The 21,649-nt window shown below is 39.6% G+C and overlaps 1 protein-coding gene across 1 annotated transcript in view; it reads right to left on the bottom strand.

The window, feature by feature from the left end:
• Window positions 1–21,649, bottom strand: part of GUCY2C (guanylate cyclase 2C) — a 52,208-nt gene that overhangs the window by 7,839 nt on the left and 22,720 nt on the right. The window contains exons 12-20 of the mRNA XM_040061875.1: window positions 16,207–16,312; window positions 15,591–15,653; window positions 14,975–15,046; window positions 13,927–14,031; window positions 12,691–12,777; window positions 8,460–8,592; window positions 5,790–5,927; window positions 1,463–1,551; window positions 661–752 (exon numbers count right to left, since the gene is read on the bottom strand). Coding sequence (XP_039917809.1) covers window positions 661–752; window positions 1,463–1,551; window positions 5,790–5,927; window positions 8,460–8,592; window positions 12,691–12,777; window positions 13,927–14,031; window positions 14,975–15,046; window positions 15,591–15,653; window positions 16,207–16,312 — 885 coding nt within the window. The remainder of the gene's footprint in view (window positions 1–660; window positions 753–1,462; window positions 1,552–5,789; window positions 5,928–8,459; window positions 8,593–12,690; window positions 12,778–13,926; window positions 14,032–14,974; window positions 15,047–15,590; window positions 15,654–16,206; window positions 16,313–21,649) is intronic.

Below are 21,649 nucleotides of genomic sequence, written 5' to 3'. Positions count from 1 at the left end.
GATGGTGAGAGCCTTAAAAAATGGGGAGCAATGCACCAGGAGAACTGATTAAAAGCACACAGTTTGGTCATTGGAATAATTAATTCAGACAAAATTCGGCAGGAACAATGCAGCTTTGTCCAGGTGAAAGGCCTGTGTAACCCCTCAGGGTTTATCCCTCTATGATCCTTATTATTTTCCCACAACTTTGTACCACCAAAGCCTTCCAATTAATACTTCTTGTAAGTTACAATTCAACATTTCTAGTCAGCTCAGTTTGGGGCCATCCAAACTTTCAAATCATTCAAACATCTCTGTGCATTCATTTACTAAAACTTAAATGACATGAGTCACTATCTAACTCTTGGCTAGAGACAGAGAGGGAATTTCTTGATTGGTTTAAATCCCTAATTATCTAGTTTGCCACTTTCATAATGTACCAGTTTGAGGTATGGTGATCATCTTATCCTCACTCAGCTAGTACATTGTCCACAGGTGTATGTATATATAACATATGCACATGCTCACCTACTTTTCTGCTGAAGAATAAAAGAGGTTCTAAGTGAAGACACTAGGGTTTTCCATTGACTGAATCAAAATCACATCAATTTACACACTTAAAAATATAAGCTTTCCAATAGAGGAGGAATTTGGAGCATCTTAAAAAACCCTGCTGCTCACCTGAATATTTTAGCCAGAGTACTCTCAATTTTCTTAAAGTCAGGCCTTTTCTCTGGATCTTCCTCCCAGCAGCTCTTCACTAGTGTATATACCTTCAAACAAAAATTTAAGGAAAAGTCCACCTGAGTAATGGATATAGACAGAGAGTAGTGCTAGACAGCACTAATTCATTAGGGAATTTCTGGTTACTCTTGACTAGCAACATATTAAATTGTGTGACTAACCTATGGTTAGAGCACTCATTGCAGACATCTTAACTCTGTGATGACTAGTGACATGATCTTAACTTGAATTTGCAGTACACAAATGAAAGGCAAGTAAATGGATCCAGTCTTGCAGACTGGTGTCAGACACAGTTACTGACTGTGGTGGTAAATGCTGGGGTAATTATATTTCCAATATCATGTTTGGGATTTTTCTGAAACTGGTGATTCAGCCAAAAAAGAATGGGGTTGATTGCTGAATATGTGAATATCTACAATACAGACATTTTCACCCAAGCAAGAAGCCACAGGGGCTATATCAGTGGAGAGAGGTATACTTGAGGTGTAATTCATCCCCATCTCAAGGATATCTAAAATAGGTCAGAAGAGTGGAACCATATAAGTGTCTGTTTCTTTCCAATGAAATAATTTCCATGAGTCATATTTCACATTGCTGGTAACAACTATAGAATGCAATTTCTTCCCACAAGTTAGGGCATTTGGCATAAAATGCATAGTTTTCACCTTCTCATGATCATAGTTTGGCCAGGAGTTCCACCCTTCACCCAGAAAATGGCTTCATTAATTTTTAGCCTTACTTCCATCTGTCTTTCTCCCACTGTTTCCAAGGTCAAGTCTGGTCGGAAAGGCTTTGCTCCTTTGCCACTCTCCACTCTGTAAAGTTTCTCTGGTACACGAAAAAGATCAAAGTTTTAAACAAAAAAGCAAGAAGGACACTCATTGTGTATAGCAGTCTATGACGTTAAAAGATACTCTACAAACAGAAGTCTTGATGACAGTTCCCTCATTTTGATGTGAATTTCAACTTTAGAGCATTTCTAAATATATGACACAAGACCAAAACAAGTTAGCTCCAAAGCCCCTGAAAGCAAAATTAATAGAAATGTACATAAGTATGTATTTGTCACAGTAGACATGGCTATGGCATCTTTCCAAATGAATGTTGAGCATTATTAGTGTGCCTCTCAGGATGAAGTATAATTATAGTAAAAAAAAGGTGAAAAGCCTATTGCAACTTGATCAAAAGTGTGGAGACATATGCCGCTCATTAGAGCAGTTCAAATCATCCTGCAGATGCTTAACTTCCTTAAAACTAAGCTATTAATATTAATGGATTAAAAACATCGTGTTTGTTAACTCATTTGTACTCCTAGTCATTAAACCCATTCTGTGAAAGTTATTTGGACTCTGAACACATCAAAAATCACGCTGCATTTGCACAACTCAATTTAAACACAGTAAGAGAGAGCTAAAGCAAAAACATCTTCCTTTGTCTTTCTCCTGCAGACTTCAAGAATTCCAGGGGAAGAGTGGTGTTTAAAAAAGAAGTAATTTTTTACCTCTGAAGCAAAGGGAAATTGAAAGGGATCTGTGAATCAGAACAGATTATTTATTAGTAGTGTCTGATTATATCTGGGATACAATTTTACTGAAGGAAGCATATGAAATGAGGAAGGTTTGTAATTGCACTGGTCTAGGGTAGCTACAGATGCCTAAACATGCCCAATGTACATGATCACCCCAAAATTATATAGCAGCTTCCAACTTTTTGGTACAGAAATGGCACTCTAGAGAAGGAGCAGAAAACTTGAGTCTGCCAAGTGCTATAGAGTGGAGAAACTGCTGAGAAGTCTTCTGTGAGCTAGGAGGCAGGAAAGTCTGTGTAGGGCTCATGTATGCAGGAGGAATGTGCTGGATTTCCATGCTTGGACACACACCTGAGAGAAGAAGTAACAGCACCTATTAGCAACACTGCAATTAGTCAGAGGCAGAAAGTAGTGAAACAAGGAGGCAGCTTGAACTGAGCATCGGTACATGGCAAGATTTCACAGTCTTACGCAGTGAATTAGGTGTTTCTGCAGAAGAGTGGAGTAACCAGATGGGGAACAGCTTCTTGCAGAGATGTCAGTGGACTATGACCTACTTACCTCTCTATGCATTAGAAATCCAGTTCTGTATACCTGTAATGGGACTTCTCTCTCATTAGCAGCAATATTACTGTACATTAAGTTGATTGACACATATTTTCATGTTAAGAAAATTGGCTCACTGAGTAACTGAAAGTAAAGTTTAATTTTTTTAAGTTGGTGGATGGAGCTCAGGTATGGGTTTTATTAAATAAGTCTTTTAAAGTCTAAACACAGTCCTTGATGCTGTCATTTAAGCCTGGAGAAGCAGTAATATCAGTTGTCCTGAAATATCAATATCATGTCTTCTAATTTGCAGAAACTAACTTCTGATAGCCTAGCCATTGAAAGAGTTTCTCTCATGACTTAAAAACCAAATGAATCTAACATATAACAGGGACATTTCTTTGTCCATTATCACTGACTCTAATTTAGTACTTTTTCCTTTCTTTTTCTCTTGGATATTTGTAAATTAATGGTCATCCCAAGTTTGAGCTACTGTCTTCCAAAGTTAGATGATGCCACAAACAAAATGCAGAAGTGTTTGAATAAGTATGGTTCACTGTCTTGCTTGTCCTGGCTAATGAGTGAATCAGACATTTAAATGAGGAGCCACTTCAGCAATATGCAATAAAACTAATTCCTTTCTGTTATCATGAAATTTGATGAACTGATGAACACCTTTTACTCAACTTGCATAAACAAAAGCCAAGAATAATACCAGAAGTCATTAGACAAGCAATATGTATCTTAGACATCTAATAATGTTTTTATGAAAAAAAGGTTTATGGAGAAAACAATCTCCTCTCTGAATCAAAAATGTAAAATTTCAGCTGAAATTTACAAAGCAGATTTTTTTTTTTTAAGTTAAAGTAGACCCAGACTTACCAAACAGATTTCACACCTAGTAAATTTATTGTTGTCTTACCTCACATACTAATATGTAACCATCTCCAGCAATATTACTTAGGTGCTGTTAGGTACCTAGCTTAGGTGCTACAAATTCTTTAAGTTGCATGGATTAATCTCATGCTGTTTGAAAGGGACAGCCTTTCCAAAAGGACAGAATACTATGTTAAGATACAGGTCAAAGATAAAACAAGGAACCAGGTTTATGACACTGTGACAGCCAGAGTCAAACACAGAGCAGTGAGGATGCCACCACTTCTCAGAAAAGCCAGGAAACACTATGTCTAAGGCTAACTTAATAACCATTAATACAACACAGAAAGACTGCAACTGCTCAACAAGCAGTTAAAACAATGTCATTTGTAATGGATTTGCTTTACAAGCCAAAATGAGCAAGGTAGGGCATTGCACTTTCCTTTCTCCATCTTGGCAATATTTGTAAAGTTCTTGCATTCATAAGGATTGTGCCTGCCTCTTCCCAAGAAATAGGAATAGAAAGGCTTTGTTTTCTCTACCTTTCATTAAGCATGGAATCCTGAAGAAGTTTAGTTTAAGGGGAACAGCCATTTCTAATCTTGTCTAGATCTACATTTGTATAATAGAGTTGTGATGTCAAAAACTGTGTTTCCCCAAATAGATTTGTAATAATGTAGGATGATGAACATGCCCCAGAAATTCTTCTCAAATTTGACTCAGTAAAAGAGCTATTAGGCTGTCAAGCTGCTGCTCCAAATGTTTTAACAAATGTGAGGCAGATCTAACAGAATGACTCAGAGGTAAAGGCAATGTCTAAGTTTGTTGTTAGTAACTGTTGTTAGTCGCTAGGAAAATCCCAAACCCACACATGCTTATCTGTCAGTTCTAGTATATAATAATGCCTGGATTCTGGGAACTGGGATTGACTGGGCTGGATATGGGTTGATATTGTCCTGGTTTTAGCTAGCATAGTTCATTTTTTTCTCAGAAACTCTTAGCATGCTGTGGTTTGAATTTGGAATAAGAATGGTGTTGAAAACACTCTGATGTTTTGCTATTTTGCTACGCTGTCTTTACCCTAAACCAAGGATTTTTTTTTTTAATTTTTTTTTAAACTTGTCTCAGGTCCTCTACCAGTGAGGGGGTACACAAAAGAAACTGTGAGAAAGCATCGCTGGGACAGGTGACCCAGGCTGACCAAAGAGATATTCAACACCATAAAACGTCATACCTGGCATATAAACTGGGGTAAGTTACCTGGAAGGGAGGATTATCAGCTATCAGGAAGGGGAGTCTGGTATCAGTCAGGAGGTACTGAGCAATTTCGTTATTCATCACTTGATTTTCCCTTTTTATTATCATTATTACTATAATTTATCATTATTATTGTATTTTACTTTATTTTCAATTGTTAAACTGTTCTTATCTCAACCTATAAGTTTTACTTTGATTCTCCTCCTCATTCCACCAGGGGGAAGGATGGTAGAGGGGGGGCATTGAGCAAGCAGCTGCATGGTCCTTAATTCCCAGCCAGACTTAAAACCACAACAGCCACTCAAAAACAATGTCACAAAATGCACAATACAGGGCTTAATAGATGCACTACAGGAGGAGATGACAGAAGTTAAATTGCTAAAGCTAATTATAACCAGCTTGAATGAAGTCTGAATTGCCAGTTTTTAAATGCCAACTGTTCTTGTGTCATGCAGCTGGGTTTTTGTTGTTCTATGTTGACAATGCTGACTTATGCTGCCTAAAATAAATTGCATATTACATGTTATTTACAAGTCAAAATAGAAAAACCTTTGAGGTCTTTAAATGTTACAGGAAGCCTGGACAGCACTGTACAACATTAACTTCTGCAATGCTGTGCTCCAGGTGAGAAGGGAAGAGAAAGAACAAGAAAACTCAATGCAAATTTATTTACAGAAGTAGGGACACTTGCCCCCACAGTGAGATCCTTCAAACAGGCTCTTCAATCACCACGAAGAGAAAGGAGCAGCTGTTCAAGCAGTTATCAGAGACAGTGCCTTTCACAAAACATGGAGAATAGGCCAGTTACAGCTACAACCATCCCAGAAGGCTGCAATAAAGTAGAAATATGTGGAATTACCTCTGTTGTCCCGGCAGTGTCCGGTGTAGAATGTTTCTCTGCGCAGGATGATTTCTTGGGCAATGATCCCATAGCTGTATACATCACCCTTCTGAGATACATCAGCATGCCGCAGATGCTCAGGAGCAGTCCACAGGTCTGAGGATCCAGATGGCAATGGAGGATGATGTAAAAGGGAATGGAGAAAAGTAATTGCAAAAAGGGTGATCCTTCTCAGACCAGCCAGTGGCTATAAAGATATTTCCTTTTACTCTTTTCATATCCAATCCAGAGCCCACTGGTATTGTGTATTTCCTGCTTTAGGGTTTTTCTTGAGAAGCTGACATCAATACAGGTTAGATAAACCTCTGATGTAGTTTTCCATTTTCTGGGACTTGCTGACCCTGCTACTTTCCACTGTAGATGTGAATTCTTATACCTCAGGAAAGTTATGTTTATTGGCAATGAACTTGCTTTTCTTAGCTACGTTTCACAGGCTTCTTAGAAATAGCCTATGTATCTGGATAAGTCCAAGGAATGCCAGTGCTATAATTAAAAAACCCTGAGCCATAAATTATTGAGCTAGGAGATGCAAGGAGTTTTTTATACACAGTGTCTGATGAGAAGACTGTAATGTTTCCTAATGGCCTTGATATCATGAAGCTATTGAAATAATTCTCAAGTGCGTTTGAGCCTGAGATGGTATTACTTGCTCATAACTACTTGCTTTCAATAGAAATTATTAATCTGTATTTCTAGAGCAATGAGCACCATTTTACCTCAAAACCAGAATGTTGCCATGGTATAACAGCTGTGACCCGCTGGTGACATACCATAACAGTGATTTGAACACGGTGACCCTGAAGACAGTGTTATGATATTAGGCTGTAACATCCACAATGAATCTGTGGATGTCTTGTGAAACAGCAAGTTTTCTTCAAGCACATAGACTGTGTAGCCACAGGTTACTGTTGGGGGTTAAGTTTTCCTATAGAATTTTTCCCCCCCATAAGTTGCTAAGAGACTAAATACTGATGCTTAAAGGGTACTTGACCCACACAAAAGGTAGTAGATCACTTAGTTTAGGGGGAAGGGGAAGGCTCAGGGGCTCTGCTAGCTGAGGGCAGTCTCTTCTGCCCTGGGTCTCAGAGAGGGTGGTCGGGCGACTGCTGCCTGCCTGAGGAGTCCACTGTTAACGGAGGGTCTGGTCCTGGGAATTCTATCATCTGATGGAGCACCCAGGAATTCAGAGCCCCTCGCCTGCCCTGCTGGAGCTGGGTCAGCCCCGGTCCAGCCGTCACGGCTTCTTCAGCACTGCCCACTTGGCCTGCCGGGACACCCCCTGCCTGCCGGGACAACCCACCATTTCCAGCCATCAGCACCGGAGTTTTTCCACCGTTTCGGCTTAGTGTTCTCGGGGTTCCAAGGGATCAGACTGCCCGGGACTTGTGAGACTTGGTCCTGTTTATTTATTTATTTATTTATTTATTTATTTATTATTATTGCTGTTGTTTGTTTGTCCTGTTATATTTACTAGTAAAGGACTGTTATTCCTTTCCCCATAGCTCTGACTGAAAAAGCCTTTTTTATCTTCCAAATTATAATAACACAGAGGGAAGAGATTGGAATTCCCCGTTCCTAGAGAGGCCCCGCCTCTCCCTAGCAGATACCTGTCTTTTCAAACCGAGACAGTTACTTACAAGCAATAAAAGAAGATAAATACACTACAATGTAACAAGAATAATATTATAAAATTAAATTTTAAAATTGTAAAATTAAGAATTAATAGAACATTTATGTTCAGTGCCATTTTCTTAGTCTTTTTTTATGTTCTTATTGCTACTCTTGGGTATGTTTGTGTCTGAATGTAAAAATTTTCTCCAAACCAGTTGCAACCAATTTGTTTTCAGGTCATATACTGCACTTACAGCACAGTGCTGTGTCTATTATACCCCAAGCTCTACTCTACGGATTCATATGACGTCATTTCAGATGGGCTCATCTTTTCATTCCAGATCTAGTAAGAAGGAAAAGGTGAGTATAAATGAGTGTTCTATTTTACAGAAATATTCTATGAATGTGAGGTGAATAGAAAATGTAAAGAAAAGCCATTAATATTATTCCAATCTGGTTGAGAATATATATTACTAGATTCCTAACTAAGGAATAAGAAACAGAGTTATCATTACATATCAATACAGATTTCTTCAAGGATTATCAGAGTCATGCCTGTTAATGTTTAAATGATATCACAGAGCACTGTGATAACACATGTATCTAATAAATTACAGGATTTATGGTAAATAAACTCCTTTTTTTCTTCACACAGTATCAGTACTACTGCTGAAAAGAGCTGTTTGCATGAAGGACTAAAAATACTAAAATACTAAAAATACTAAAAATGTATCTTACATCTCAATGACAGGTGAAATCTATATTTTCCAGACTAAAGTTGAATATTCATCTTTCCTTCCTTCTCACACTGCCTAATTTCTTTTGCTACCTGCTAGTAATTCTTTCACTGTGTTTAGTTAAAACTATATAATTTGATTATATTATATAATCTGAATCAAAGTTGCATTGTTTTGTACAGTGTACAAGATGTAATTAGACCCTACTCATCTATGAAGATAAGAAAATTCCACTGAGTTGGAAACCATGAAGAAAGAGTCCAGTTGGACATTTTTTTACCTTTCCTTGGAGGAAGAATTGAATTACAGCCAAAATCAGTGATCTTCACTACCATGCGATTGTCTACTACACAGTTTGTGGATTTGAGTCGACCATGGACTTCGGTTTTGCTTGAGTGCAGGTAAGACATCCCCTGTGGTTGAGAATAAAAGAGAAAGAAAGCACAGCTACATGTGAGACACTCAGATGTTACCATTCTCAACAAGAATGTGAATATTAGTGTAATATCTGCGCAAGTAATTAGATGGACTTCATCTGCAATGGATATGCATAAATCTCAATTCCCTTTCATATTATTATTTTACAAAGAAGACTTTCCAAGGTCTTAGGAACAGTCAGTGTTAAGAAATTAGGAAGTGGGTCATGTCATAGGAGGCCATCCTTCCTCTTACTAAACGACAATCTGACATAGCATCTTGGTTTTGTCAATATTAGAACACAATTAATTAAGGAAATTTCTTCCCATATTTCTTCCCATAAAAGTTTTAATTTCACTTGCAATAAATGTTTTTTGGTAAATTTAATATAGATTTCTTAGAATGTCACACAAAGAAGTGCTTCCAACTGTGTTCATCCAACAGACACAAGAGGTGTGAGAGGAATTGCTCCTTATGTCTGTATCATCTTTGAAGATTACCATACACCAGAGACGTCATTTGAAACACTTGAAGCAGATCCTCTAACTGTGAAGCAGAGGGCTCCAGAGCAGCCAATGCAGAGAGTGTCAGATGATGCACTAGAGCTTAGATCAAACAGAGGATCAGACTAGACAGTCATAAAAATCTCTACTGACCTGACTGTTCATGGTTTTCTCTGTATAAGTCAATACATACCATCTGTCCGTGAGCTAAACGTGAAGTGAGCATGAGGCCTGGCCAATGCAGTTTCATCTTTATTTCCTGAGATTCACACTCCTGACTCACAAAACACACAGGCATACAGAGGTGTGTAGCTTGCCCCTTTTTACTCATCGCCTCTGAAATAATCTGATTTAGTCTAAGACACTCAAATACGGTGCAATACATGAGAAGGGGCTAGCACTGAGGCACAGCAGGAAAAAAAAAACATTATTAAGTAGGTGTCAACTGAAAAAGGGAGTAGGTATGCTAATTTGTACCCTCTTGTTATTATTTATTCTGTTTCATCTCACTCTTCTGAACTACTTAAACTCACACCTACATAACCTACTGCTGGTTGCTTTTCTTCCTATAGTCCTCTTTTCTTCATGCTCAGAATATGAAGCGCAATCTATATCCTGTGGAAGCCTGAACAGGTTGTCATATGTCATATATGTTAATTTCTTCTCTGAATGATCTTCCACTTAGGCTCCTACATGTATAGCTCATCCTTTTGTACAATTGGTAGATAGAATTGCATCAAGGTTACATGGTCCATGTGGTCATGAATACAGTGTATGACATGCTGGATCTTATTTTCATACACTGGGTTATCCATAGCTGGGAACGGATCAGCAAATGTTACAAGAGATCACTGAGATATGAGCTGAGTTTTGGGCAGAGCAGATGTATGTCTAAGACACAAGCAGCCTGCAAAGTTGCAATCTCTGGAGAATGTTGTTGGACTGGTTATCCTGGACCTATCTAGACCATGCCAAATTTACAGAGATTGTGAGCACACTATACCCAAGGAACACATTTCTTGATTAAGCAGCTTTTAGCATGCAGCCCTGATGACACTACCCAGGATGTTTTGCCTGCTTTAGGCCCTATTTCCTCCAGCAGTGCCTTCTTCCAGCTCCTGCTTTCATTAGCCACAAAATATTCCCATTACTGCAGCAGAATTCCCATTTAGTATCAGCATCAAATGACAGGCAAAGGTAATTTAGATTTCCTTATCCCAATGCTTTCTTGTTAACAATTTCTGGAGGCAAAGGTCTTATAGATCTACCTGATAAAATTTTCCTCTTTCCTTCCCACTATCCTATGCACCTACCTGAAAACACAGAACCTATTAAAAATTCACAATGTGATTTTCAAAATTTATAATGACTTTCAGTACAACAGTTCCAGATTTTTGAGCATTCTTGTAACCTTTGCTTTGGAGCAAAGGTTTAGTTCTGGCTGACAAACCTTTTCCTGGCACAATGCAAGATTACAATCCCTTGCACAATATCCTGCACTTATTTAATAAATAGTATTGCAACAACAGTGTATGCACTAATAACTACAAGGCTTGATTACTGCAATTCCCTCTCATCAAATTTTTCATCAGAGCACTTTGGTCACATGGCCAAACCCCTGTAGCTACAAGGTGGTCCCACCAATCCTAGAGGCAACTATGATAGCAAAAAGCAAAGACAAGGTGAGGGTGGGGGGAAGTAAACACAGTACATTTAGGGCTTCCTCTTTGGCCACCCCACCTTCTCTATTGAACTAGAGACTGCTCCAAGAATAGTCATCGCTTGGCTATTTGTACCAGGGAATACAAGTAACCCAACCTTTGTTCAGAAACAAATGCAGCAGCTTCTCATGTGAGCATAGTATGAGGACTGTTTGGGCCATGGTAAAAGCAGAGTGTATGAAAGTGATGGTGTGGAGAGGAAGAAGCATCACAAAAGGAAGGCAAAATAACTCCTGCACCTGGTCATAGGTATTTTAACAGCCTGGAGAGCTGTGGCTGGACTTGAAAAGGATAGATACTGAGATGAGAGGAACTATAGTTGAGAGGCCGTGAAATTACGTCTTTAAAAAGAAAAACCATTCAAGTAAATATAGACAAGGTGCTTAGAGGTTTAGAAGATATGGTTTGGAAAAAGCAATACTAGAGTTTCATGGAAATGTGTAGGTCTCAGAAGCTTCACCACAGTATCAAGTCAAGGAATAGGAGAGGTTGGCAGATCATCCAAACAACAGTAATTTTCCTGATATTCCTAAGTATATACTAGTTTTCATAAAGTGTTTGTGAACCGTCTCTACTAACACAGCTAATAATGCTCAGGAGCCATTCCATATAACAGATGCTGTGTGCCAATCCATCCTCAGGTGCCATGTCCCAATCCATCCTCAGATGCCATGTCCCCTTTACCAATGGTGCAGAAAATGACTGGCTGTGAAGTCTCAGTACGAACGCAGTCATTGGACATTTGGTCATTCCCATCAGAGGGAATGTGATTTCTCTTTCCTCATAAATGGAGAGAGTATCCTTATTTTCTAAGGAAACATCTGAAGGTGAACTGCAAAGGGTCAAAAAGTACCCTGGGTTTTGATATTTTTAAGGAGGAAGGTAAAGTCCTCTGCTGTTAAACTAAATTTTACCTGAATGTTAACTGAACTTGAAAGTCATTAACAAGGCAAACAAACTGTTACGATTTGGATTAAGGGGGCTTTAGTAAAGCACAAGATTTTCAGTATCTCTTTAGAACAGACACAGTGGAGTCACTCATCATGGAGACCAAATCTGAACTGGTGCATGTAGGGAAACAGGAGGACCATTGGACTGCAAAGCAGCAATAGGAAGAGGAGAGCAGCTGAGCACTAGCAAAAAGACAGAGGGGATTCTCTACATTATCTATAGAGTATAATGAATTATTACACCAGTGAATTACAAAGGTTCCTTACCTACTAGCTAAACAGTTACAAGTCTCTAATGTAGAACAGAATTTCCTTTACTGTGTATATTGATTTTTCCTACCACAAGGACCTAAAAAGCAAAGATCTGCTAAAAGCTACTGAAAACCAGCCTTGATTTCTGTACAAGATTAATTTTTTCCCCTCTCAAACTGCTTGAAATGGACAGCCGTAGTGAGAAACTGGAGTTTCTCAATCTAGTGAGAAAATCAGGATGGTACATAAACTGTTTAGAAAAGTTGGTCCCATCTCTGAATAGACATTAGAATAATTCTATGATTTGAAAAAATACAGTTTTGCTCTGTATGCTTTACCTGAGACCACAAAGAAGTGTGTTTTGCAGAGCCCATGACTGCATAAGACCTGCGTATCAGTGCCACTGGTCAGCGGATTGTAAACCTCTGATCTTTGGCCCACATTTCTTTGGGGAATACTTCATTTGTTTATTTATAAATAGCCCTAAGCCAATTCTGGCCCCTATTTCCTCCTTTAGTCTAAAAGCCACTGGCTTCTCCTGCCTTGGATACCTGTCCCCAGAAGAGAAAAGACTAGAGAAAAGACCTTGAGAGCTACACTCCTCAGGGGAATCAGTTTTGCAAGACAGGACAGGCTGATTTACATTGCACTGTCAGCAGTCCACTTACCTTGGCAATATCATACAATACAGAGATTTTAAATTCCCAGTCCATGAATGTGCCATCAGGGTAGGATATTTTATCATTTAAAACATCCTGGCAAGAGAAGAAAAGTTTTTCAGGGAAAAAGCAAAAGATGAGATATGGGTATACAAATTGCATGCGTTTCAGCCAGCAACTTTGCTTTTTATAGAGAACACATACACTAGAACAGAAGTTGACTCAAAAAATAGGGAATATTAAATATATATTAAGTTTACACAGAGCTAGAAAAGTGTGGGCTACAGAAAAGAGGGGTTTCTGCAATTAAAAATAGGTTGTGAATTTGGTCTTCCCAACAAGTCTTTACTAACACAAAATAGCTGAGAAACAAATGGTGAAGTTATGCAAGAGGAAGGGAGAGGATCTTCCATGTTTTATGCTCACAGTCCATTTCCTACCAATTTACTGCTAGCATTACAACTTCAAAGTAAACTGTTGCTTTATCTTTGCCTGCCAGTCATTTACAGTTGTTTCAGCCACAATGACATCCACTGATACAAGTAAACTTCTATGAGTATGCCAGTTTACCAAAAAATAACTTATTTTGCTGCCTTGCTGTGAGTTTGTTCCAGAGACCACTGCTACTGATGACAGCCTTTGTATGATCACAGAAGCAGAGACAATATATGCCCTCAGAAGAGCAAATGATTACCACTTCATGATTGGCACTGAAATAATATTGGTAGTAATAAATCATAAATCTTTCCATACTTTTGCCAGCATCAATTTACCATCTCTTTTTATAAACAAAAATTAAAGGTTGCTTTCCCTTATAATGCACAACTTGGCATTTTTCTCTCTTACTAATATTCTTTTTTCTGTCCTTGCACTCTCTGGGGTACACAAGCACATCAGCAGAGACAACAGCTACAGCTTGGAAAATGAAGAACAAGTTATATCCTATATGCTCCCAATAGGAGACACAATACAAATATTGGCTGTTAGTGTGTCCTGGGCCTGTACTTTTCCTTGGCTCTACCTCACCTCGTCCTCTTGCTGCTGAGAACCATCAAAGTGACAGCAGCACCTGGGGAGGGATGGTGACAACTAAGCGCGCAAGGGGAAACTTAGAATCAGAAACCTGCCACCACTTGCTCAGTCCATGGCTGCTGCACGAGGGTCAAAGACACAGAGATGGGGAATTCTTTTCTCACTTTGAAATTTGATAATTTGGGGGCAGAAGAGACCTTTAAAATTCATTACCCGCAGAGAACCTCTTTCGCAGTATTCAATCACCCCAAAGATCATGGTGTCTATCTTCACAGTGCCATAAAACTTGGTCAGGTTGTAATAATCAATCTGTAGGAGCTAGAGCAGAGACATTTAATCTGTTTTTTAAAGCAATCATTTTTATTACAGAAACACAGGACATGGATATTTGTGTGATATGGCTTTTTTATCTCAGGCCCTGGTAAGATGTATGATTTTCCCTTAAACCAGAGTGTACTAAGGCACTGAATGAAATACTTGAAGACATTTGTCATTCCACAGCCCTCTGGATTAGAGAGATAAGAGTGGTTGCTGTTGAAAACTGCAAGTTAATTCCAGAACCTAGTGTAGTATCTATTATTGCCTCTCTATCAAACCTCCCAGCTTACCAGAATAGCCATTATGAGTGACAGAATGTTGTGAATCAGTCAGTAAATGAGCAAGTAATAAAAATTTAATGATGCTGCAACGATATTATGGAGTTTGTCCATTTAAATAGACTACTGTAGTTTACTTTGAGATATTTTTAGAGTTTATTGAATTCACAACATAGCAGTGTTGTGTAAAACAAAAACCATTCAAAAAAAGATGCAGTACTGCAGCCAAATTAATCTCCCCTGTTGAAAGAGTCTGTATACAGAAGTCAGCAGAGAGTAACTTATATTTAAAGAGCTGCAACTGGCATTCAATAATAAGATCTAACTACAACATTCCTCTACTGATAAATTAGTATGATATGAGCCAAAAGAGTGCACTGCCTTTTAGCATCAGCTAGAAAAATTTAGTAAGGCCATATGACAGTGCATGAATTACTTCATTCATCCTCAGCTTGACGGGCACACAATTCAGACTCTAGAGTGGTGATGAGATCACATAACAAAGATAAAGTTCATCAAACAATATCCTTTGAGGAACTCATTACCTGTCCACCTCACAAACACACACAAGCATATGGCTGTTGGAGTTGACAGTGGAAAACAATTACTTCTCTCATAGACTCCATCCCACCCTGCTGTGTCCAGTTCCCATGTGCAAGAGTTACCTTGTTCAGTTCTATTTTTTGCTTCTCTGAGAAATTACCATCACTGTTTTTGAGATCCTTTAGGATCACCACCTGAAGGAAAAATAGCGGGGGGGAGGAGGGTAAAATCACAGGTCTAGTACAACAGCAATTCACCTTTCTTTTCCAAGAAACATCCATACAAACAAATACTTCAGAAACACCTGCCTACTGCCTCACTGTTGGAGTTTCAGTTAATCAGCTAATAAGTACTGAAGCTATATTTTCTTAGATCTATCCTTTGTGCAGATTTTAACAAGAATATACCTCAATCAGGCAGACAGCTCTACTGAATGCACAAGAATTGCCATGTAAATGCCTGTCCTCCATTAACCTATTCACCTCTTCAGTACCAAAATGTATCAGATTTCTGGTCCCTGTGTTTATGCTTCTGTGCTCCTGGGCTAGGGGTCCATGGAGTCTAATATTTAGACTTCTGTCAGTAAACAAAATACAAAACAGTTGATAGGAAACAAATGGCTTACTCCTTCCATAAGACCAAACCATTTTGCAAGGTCAGGAAGTCAGAATTTGCCTCCTCCTAAAAAGTGCCCTTCTAAAGGTGAAGAAGGGAGGACGGATACTACAGTCAGGTTACCTTCTTGTCATACTTGCCCTGTCGAAGTCTCTGGGTGGTGTCACGTCTCTTATCTTCATCAATCTGAGAACAAAGAAGAATAATTAACTTGGAATTATCACCTACTCCTCACTTGACAGGTCCAGAGAGATTAGTAATGTCTGTGTGTGCCACACAGAGAAGCATAAGACTCTCTCTCTGGGGAGGGTCACTACATGCCGCAGAAGGTGTGGGACATCCATGCCACTCCCAGGCCTTCCACCTGCTGTTTTCATCCTCTTGGGTATTACAGAGGCATAAAAAAGAGCTGGGAAATCATTTGTAACAGAGACTGGAAGTCAATATCCAGCCCATTCCTCCATCACAAAATTAGTTTTATAGGTATTCTATTAGGGAGCAATAGATTGGGAATAATCTCTATTTCTTCAATACAGAAAGTGTGTGTTTTAAAAAAACAATTTAAAAAAAACTAAAAAAAAAAAAAAAAAAAAAAAAAAAAAAAAAAAAAAAAAAAAAAAAGTTAACAAGTCCTAGTCCCACCAGAGTCATAGCAAGCTGTAGTCAGAACATGTCAAAACCCCAGCATTGATTGTCTTTAGAATCCAAGACCCAGCTTTGGGCAGTATGTTTGTCTCACCTTCAAACTAACATGACTTGTCTCACTGGTCTCCAGAGGCAAGATTTCCTCAGGTGGTATATGGGACCACTTCTTCCACCGACGCTCATTATCTCTCCTGTACTTCCTGAGGAACAAGAGAAGTCTTTCAGAATATCTTCCCAGTGAACCGAAACCCTCAACAGGAGATTACGACAGGGAAGGATCTGGTGTCAGGATGACACAAGGATGGTGTTACAGGTTGATGAGACTTGAGCACAAGCCCGGTGGCTCTCCTTCAGATTTTCAGTTTGAGGATACTCTTTAATTCTCCTAGCTTTGGGAAAGCCTAAATGCTCATTCATTCTGTAGCAGAACAGAACAGATTTAGCAGAACAACTGCTAGGTAATTGTCAGAGTCTCAAGGAGTGGTCAGAAGAATTTAAAGCATAAAGGGCTATCTGGATTTTATATCGTTTTTTCCTCCATGTTATTAAATGCATTTGGAAGCGAGGTCCCACAAACAAATGCAAGCCAAAGGAAGTCCTGCAATCAAGAGTGGATAGTCTGTGAATACAAGGCCAGGAGAGGAAATGGTGAGCAACGAGGTGCCTTTTTGTGGGTGTCCTTTGTATTCTGCACATTTTGTAAAAATGAGGGAAGAGTCCTTAAAAAGGCATCCTTACTTGTGCAAGCCCTTCCTCTACTGAAAAACCACACAAGATTGACTGGAGAGTTTGCAGGAGAATCCCAACACAGTGATGACTGCTGGCAAATGCTCCAAATGGCAGAACTCATATTATTGACTAATAACACAAATATTCCCTTGTTCACGACATTTTTAGCATATATTTGCATATGAAAAGGAAGGCAAACAATTGCAGTAAGAACTGTTTTTCTCTGTTCTACCTCGTAAGGTGTGTCTGAGTGTCATTAGGATGCACTACAGTTCAAACTGGTATCAGATGGTGATTAAGAACATATCAAACTGAATTAAAATCTACTATTTAATTATATAGGTCTAATATTTAGTTATATGTTTTTCAGGACTTGGACTTTTTACTTTGTAGTCAGAACTCCACAGGTAGCTGTGGAATAGTTCAAGTGTCTTAGAAACTTAAGAGAAAAAGAATGAATAATGAGGCATGTTTTTGATTTTCATAGGAATTTCTCTTCTTCTTTGCTTGTTAGGGGACAATCTTTGGTAGCAATTATATTTGAGAAGTTTGCTATTATTTTGACGCTAAAAGTGCAAGTTTTATTCTAAAAAATTCTCAGAAATTTGATGCTTGGGAATATCACAATGATATGTATACAATAATTAGTCATCTAAACAGAATCTTTAGAGTTTATGCATCTGTAAATATGGAAAAGTATAGAAGCTTTTACAACTCCAGACTTTTGTTTATTCATTTTCATAGGCATTGCAAACTTTGCTGTCTGTTTATATGTTAGTGCTTATATGTGATGATTAGCCCCCACATATCTTGAGCACAATTTGATGTGTAAGAGATGAGTATGTTTATCTTTGGTTTTTCCTTTGTTTTAGTTAGCAAGGCAGATTGGTCTACTCAAAATAAGAGAGCCTGAGTAGCATCTCATTCTAATAAACTTCTCTTAAGATATGATTTTCTTGCTTTTTCTGAAGCTCTCTGATATATAACAAAGATATAGACTGAAAAAGGATGCGTAAGTAAGATAATTTTTTTTTAAGATTAAAGAAAATCCTATACTTTGGTACTGTGGTGGGATTTCTTCTATCAAAAGGAGGCATCTATTTCTGCTTTTTCCATAATGATAGATCTGGACTTGAAATGCTGTATGAAATTCCAGGCTGTTTGGAAAAATTTTATGCAGGGCGTTGAAGGAATTGATCCATGCAATGAAAACACCAAAAGCAGTTTTGACTCCTACAGTGTCTCAAGAGAAATACCACCTTCTAGACTGAACTTTTACGTCATCAATACATTAAAGAAATATAAGTGAATCCTGAGAAAACCAAAGATGGGTAGCAAAAGTTAAAAATTCTGAAGATTGGCCTGAGACTTATATTTCTGTATATGCATAGGAATCAGATCTTTTTAGCAGATGCAAGAACACTAAGCTGCATCTTCTCCTTTGATTATTAACCTGTATCTCAGATTATGTAACCTAAAAATGTGTATTCTATTTCATCTGTTGAAAGCTGGTTTTTGGGAGATGTTTTATCCTTCTCTTGTAACTCCAGGGGGAAGGTGGGCAGATGCCTTCTGATAATGGCCCAGCCATTAAAACCAGGTGGGGCAGTGTTTCTTATCTCTGTCACCACCTCTCCATCCTCCAGGGGGACACCTTCTGAAAATGGGGCATTAGGGCCCACCAATGACATGACACATTCCATCATCCCATTGTGAGATGCTCCACACAGTGGGGGAGGAGCCAGCTGTTCCTAGCTAGATAAAAACTGGGACTGAAGACCATCAGGTATCTGGTTTTTCCACTGGATTCCCGGAGGAAGACCAGACCCATCTTGTCACCACTGGACTTTCTACAGGACCATCTGTACTCCACAGAACCACATCTGTTACTCCAGAACTTATCTGGACTGCTTCCAACACCCTGACCAACAGGGTACCAGGTCATATCCCTGACTCTGTCATGGTTTTTTCCAGGATTTTTGTGGTGTGCTTCCTTGCTTTATTTTTGTTCTACTGCATTTGTATTTTCCTTTTTTTTTTTTTTTTTTTTTTTTTTTTTTTTTTTTTTTTAATATTCCAGTAAAAAACCGTTACTCTTATTTCCATCTCTTTGCCTGAAAGCCCCTAATTGCAAAATTATAATAATTTGGAGGGAAGGGGGTTTACATTCTCCATTCCAAGGGAGGTTCTAGCTTTCCTTGGCTGACAACTGTCTTTCAAAACCAAGACAGAATTTGGCACTCAGTTGTGGGGCACAAGGGCATTGAGATAAAAAAGAATAACAATTCTTAATTGCCTATGTTCTTGTGTACTGGATATCATGTGGTCTGGCTTAACCTGGTTTGGGTGGCATGTAGTGGTGGGCGTATTTCTGCCATTTGCAGGCCCTTATCTAAACATGGGCCCTACAACTAAGGCTACTGTGGCTGTCATCCAGTTTGCTATATGGGTTAACAAGGTGAGGAATTAATGGATTTTTAAATTCCTCTGGAAGGCATTCAGGGCTATCATACACTAACTGTGTGTTTTTGGGGTTACTTTAACAATTGTACCTACTGTGAGAAAATGACACTGCAGGAAATTTTTTACCAACCCTTCACCCAGCTCTTTGGGTCTACCCCACCAGTTTTTGAAGGGTTCAAATCTCTGAATGCTAATGATATCATACAGTGGCTGGTGTTGCTGGTATGCCTGTTCTGTTTAGCATTTAGAGATAAGGGGAGATTGACCTGGATAACTACCCTGATACCTACCCCAGAGAATAAGGATACTGCCCCACAGCCTGCCTCAGTGTTGGGGGTTAAGTTTTCCTGTGGAATTTTTTCCCCCCATAAGTTGCTAGGAGACTAAATACTGATAGTTAAAGGGTGCTTAACCCGTACAAAAGGAGTGGATCACTTAGTTTAGGGGGAGGGAAAGGCTCCTGGGAGCTGAGGGGAGGACGGTCGGGCGACTGGTAACCGCCACGGTTAATGGAGGGGTTCAGTCCTGAGAATTCTATCATCTGTTGGAGCACCCAGGAATTCGGAGTTTGTTGCCTGCCCTGCTGGATTTTGGGTCAGCCCGGGTCCAGCCGCCGTGGCTTCTTCAGCACTGCTCACTTTGCCTGCCAGGACACGCCCCTGCCTGCCGGGGACAACCCACCATTTCCAGCCATGAGCCCCTAGTTTCCACCGTTTCGGTCTGGTGCTCTTGGGATCCCAAGAGATCAGACTGCCCAGGACTTGTGAGACAAAGTCCCTCGGGGTTCTTGATTCTGTTTTATTATTATTATAATTGCTGTTGTTGTTTGTCTGTCCTCTTATATTTACTAGTAAAGGACTGTTATTCCTTTCCCCATAGCTCTGACTGAAAGGTTTTATTTTAATCTTCCAAATTATAATAACACGGAGGGAAGGGATTGGAATTCCCCATTCCTAGACAGGCCTGCCTCTCCCTAGCAGATACCTGTCTTTTCAAACCAAGACACTCAGAAATAAACCACCCAGAATGGGTGAAGGAGGTCCGTGAGATAGGCCAGATGCTGAGCACATTTCCCCTGTAGTAGCCTCATTAGCCCCAGCTGGTGGGAAACCCTCCCCCTGCCCCAACAAAGGAGAGTCTGATGGTGCAGCAGCAGAACCCACAGATGTTACAACTGTCCAGGTTCCAGCTGAACCACAGGGGCAGCCACAGCCAGCAGCAGTTGCCCCTGTGGAAACAAAGAAGTCTCAGGTGAAATCAGCAAACCCAGGTAATAAGGATAAGAAAGGAGGGCCCTCACAACCCACAGGGGAGCCCCAGATTGAGATCATCACCAAGTCCCTGTTGTATGAAAGTCTCCGTAATCTGTGAAAAGATATTGTACGACGTAGACTGGGGCTTATACAACCTGGTTACTTCAGGTCTGGGACCTTATGGGTACAGGTGTGCAATACTTAGTAGTGAGGCAAGGAATTTGGAATTCTTGAGCGAGGACTCAGGTTTGAATCAGGTATTCGTAAGGGAGCCAGGGCCCCTTTCCCTTTGGGAGCGGCTTTTAATGAGTGTAAGGGAGAGGTTTGTCCACAAAGAACGAATGCAGGAGTACCACCATAGAATGCGCTGGAAGACCCTTGAGGAAGGGATCTAACAGCTGAGAGAAGTGGCAGTATTGGAGGTACTTTTTGGGAAGAGCAGACAGCATGATAATGACCCCAACAAAGTTAGATGCACAGGGCAAATGTTGTGGAATCTGGCAAATCTAGGACTGTCCTAGGTTACAATGTAAGATGTGCCCAAAGTATGTATTCTATCCCCATCTACATGAGCTGTTGAAACTAGGTGAGGCAGTGTTTCCCTTGCCCCCTCCCTCCGGACTATCTTCTGTTAATGGCCCATCAATGCCCTGCTGCATGACTCATAGGTAACTCCCTCCAGGAGTTATCTCTGTTTAATGGGCAATCAAGGACCCATTGCAAGACTCATAAAATGATATCAGCCCATTGTGAGATGCTCTGCCCAGGGGGAGGAGCCAAGAGCTACCAGACCTTTCTGCGGGATCACTGCTTCAACAAGACCACTTCATCTGGACTGCTACCACCACAGTTTCAGGTTGTATTCTGACTCTGTCAGTGATCTTTTGTACTATTGCATGTGTTTTATTTTATTTTTTTTACTTTTTTTCTCTCCTATTAAATTGTTTTTTCTGACTTGGAGTCTCTCACTGGTTTTGCCTTCAAGCCAGCACAAGGACCATCTCAATACGTCACATTCATTGCAACCATTAATGCCAAGGACAACTGAGAGACAGTGGGTTCTGTAGCCAGCAAGCTCAGAAATTATGAGAG

The sequence above is a fragment of the Hirundo rustica genome, chromosome 4 (genome assembly GCF_015227805.2).
Source record: "Hirundo rustica isolate bHirRus1 chromosome 4, bHirRus1.pri.v3, whole genome shotgun sequence".
Lineage (NCBI taxonomy): Eukaryota > Metazoa > Chordata > Aves > Passeriformes > Hirundinidae > Hirundo > Hirundo rustica.
This window is presented reverse-complemented; position numbering and strand designations above follow the sequence as displayed.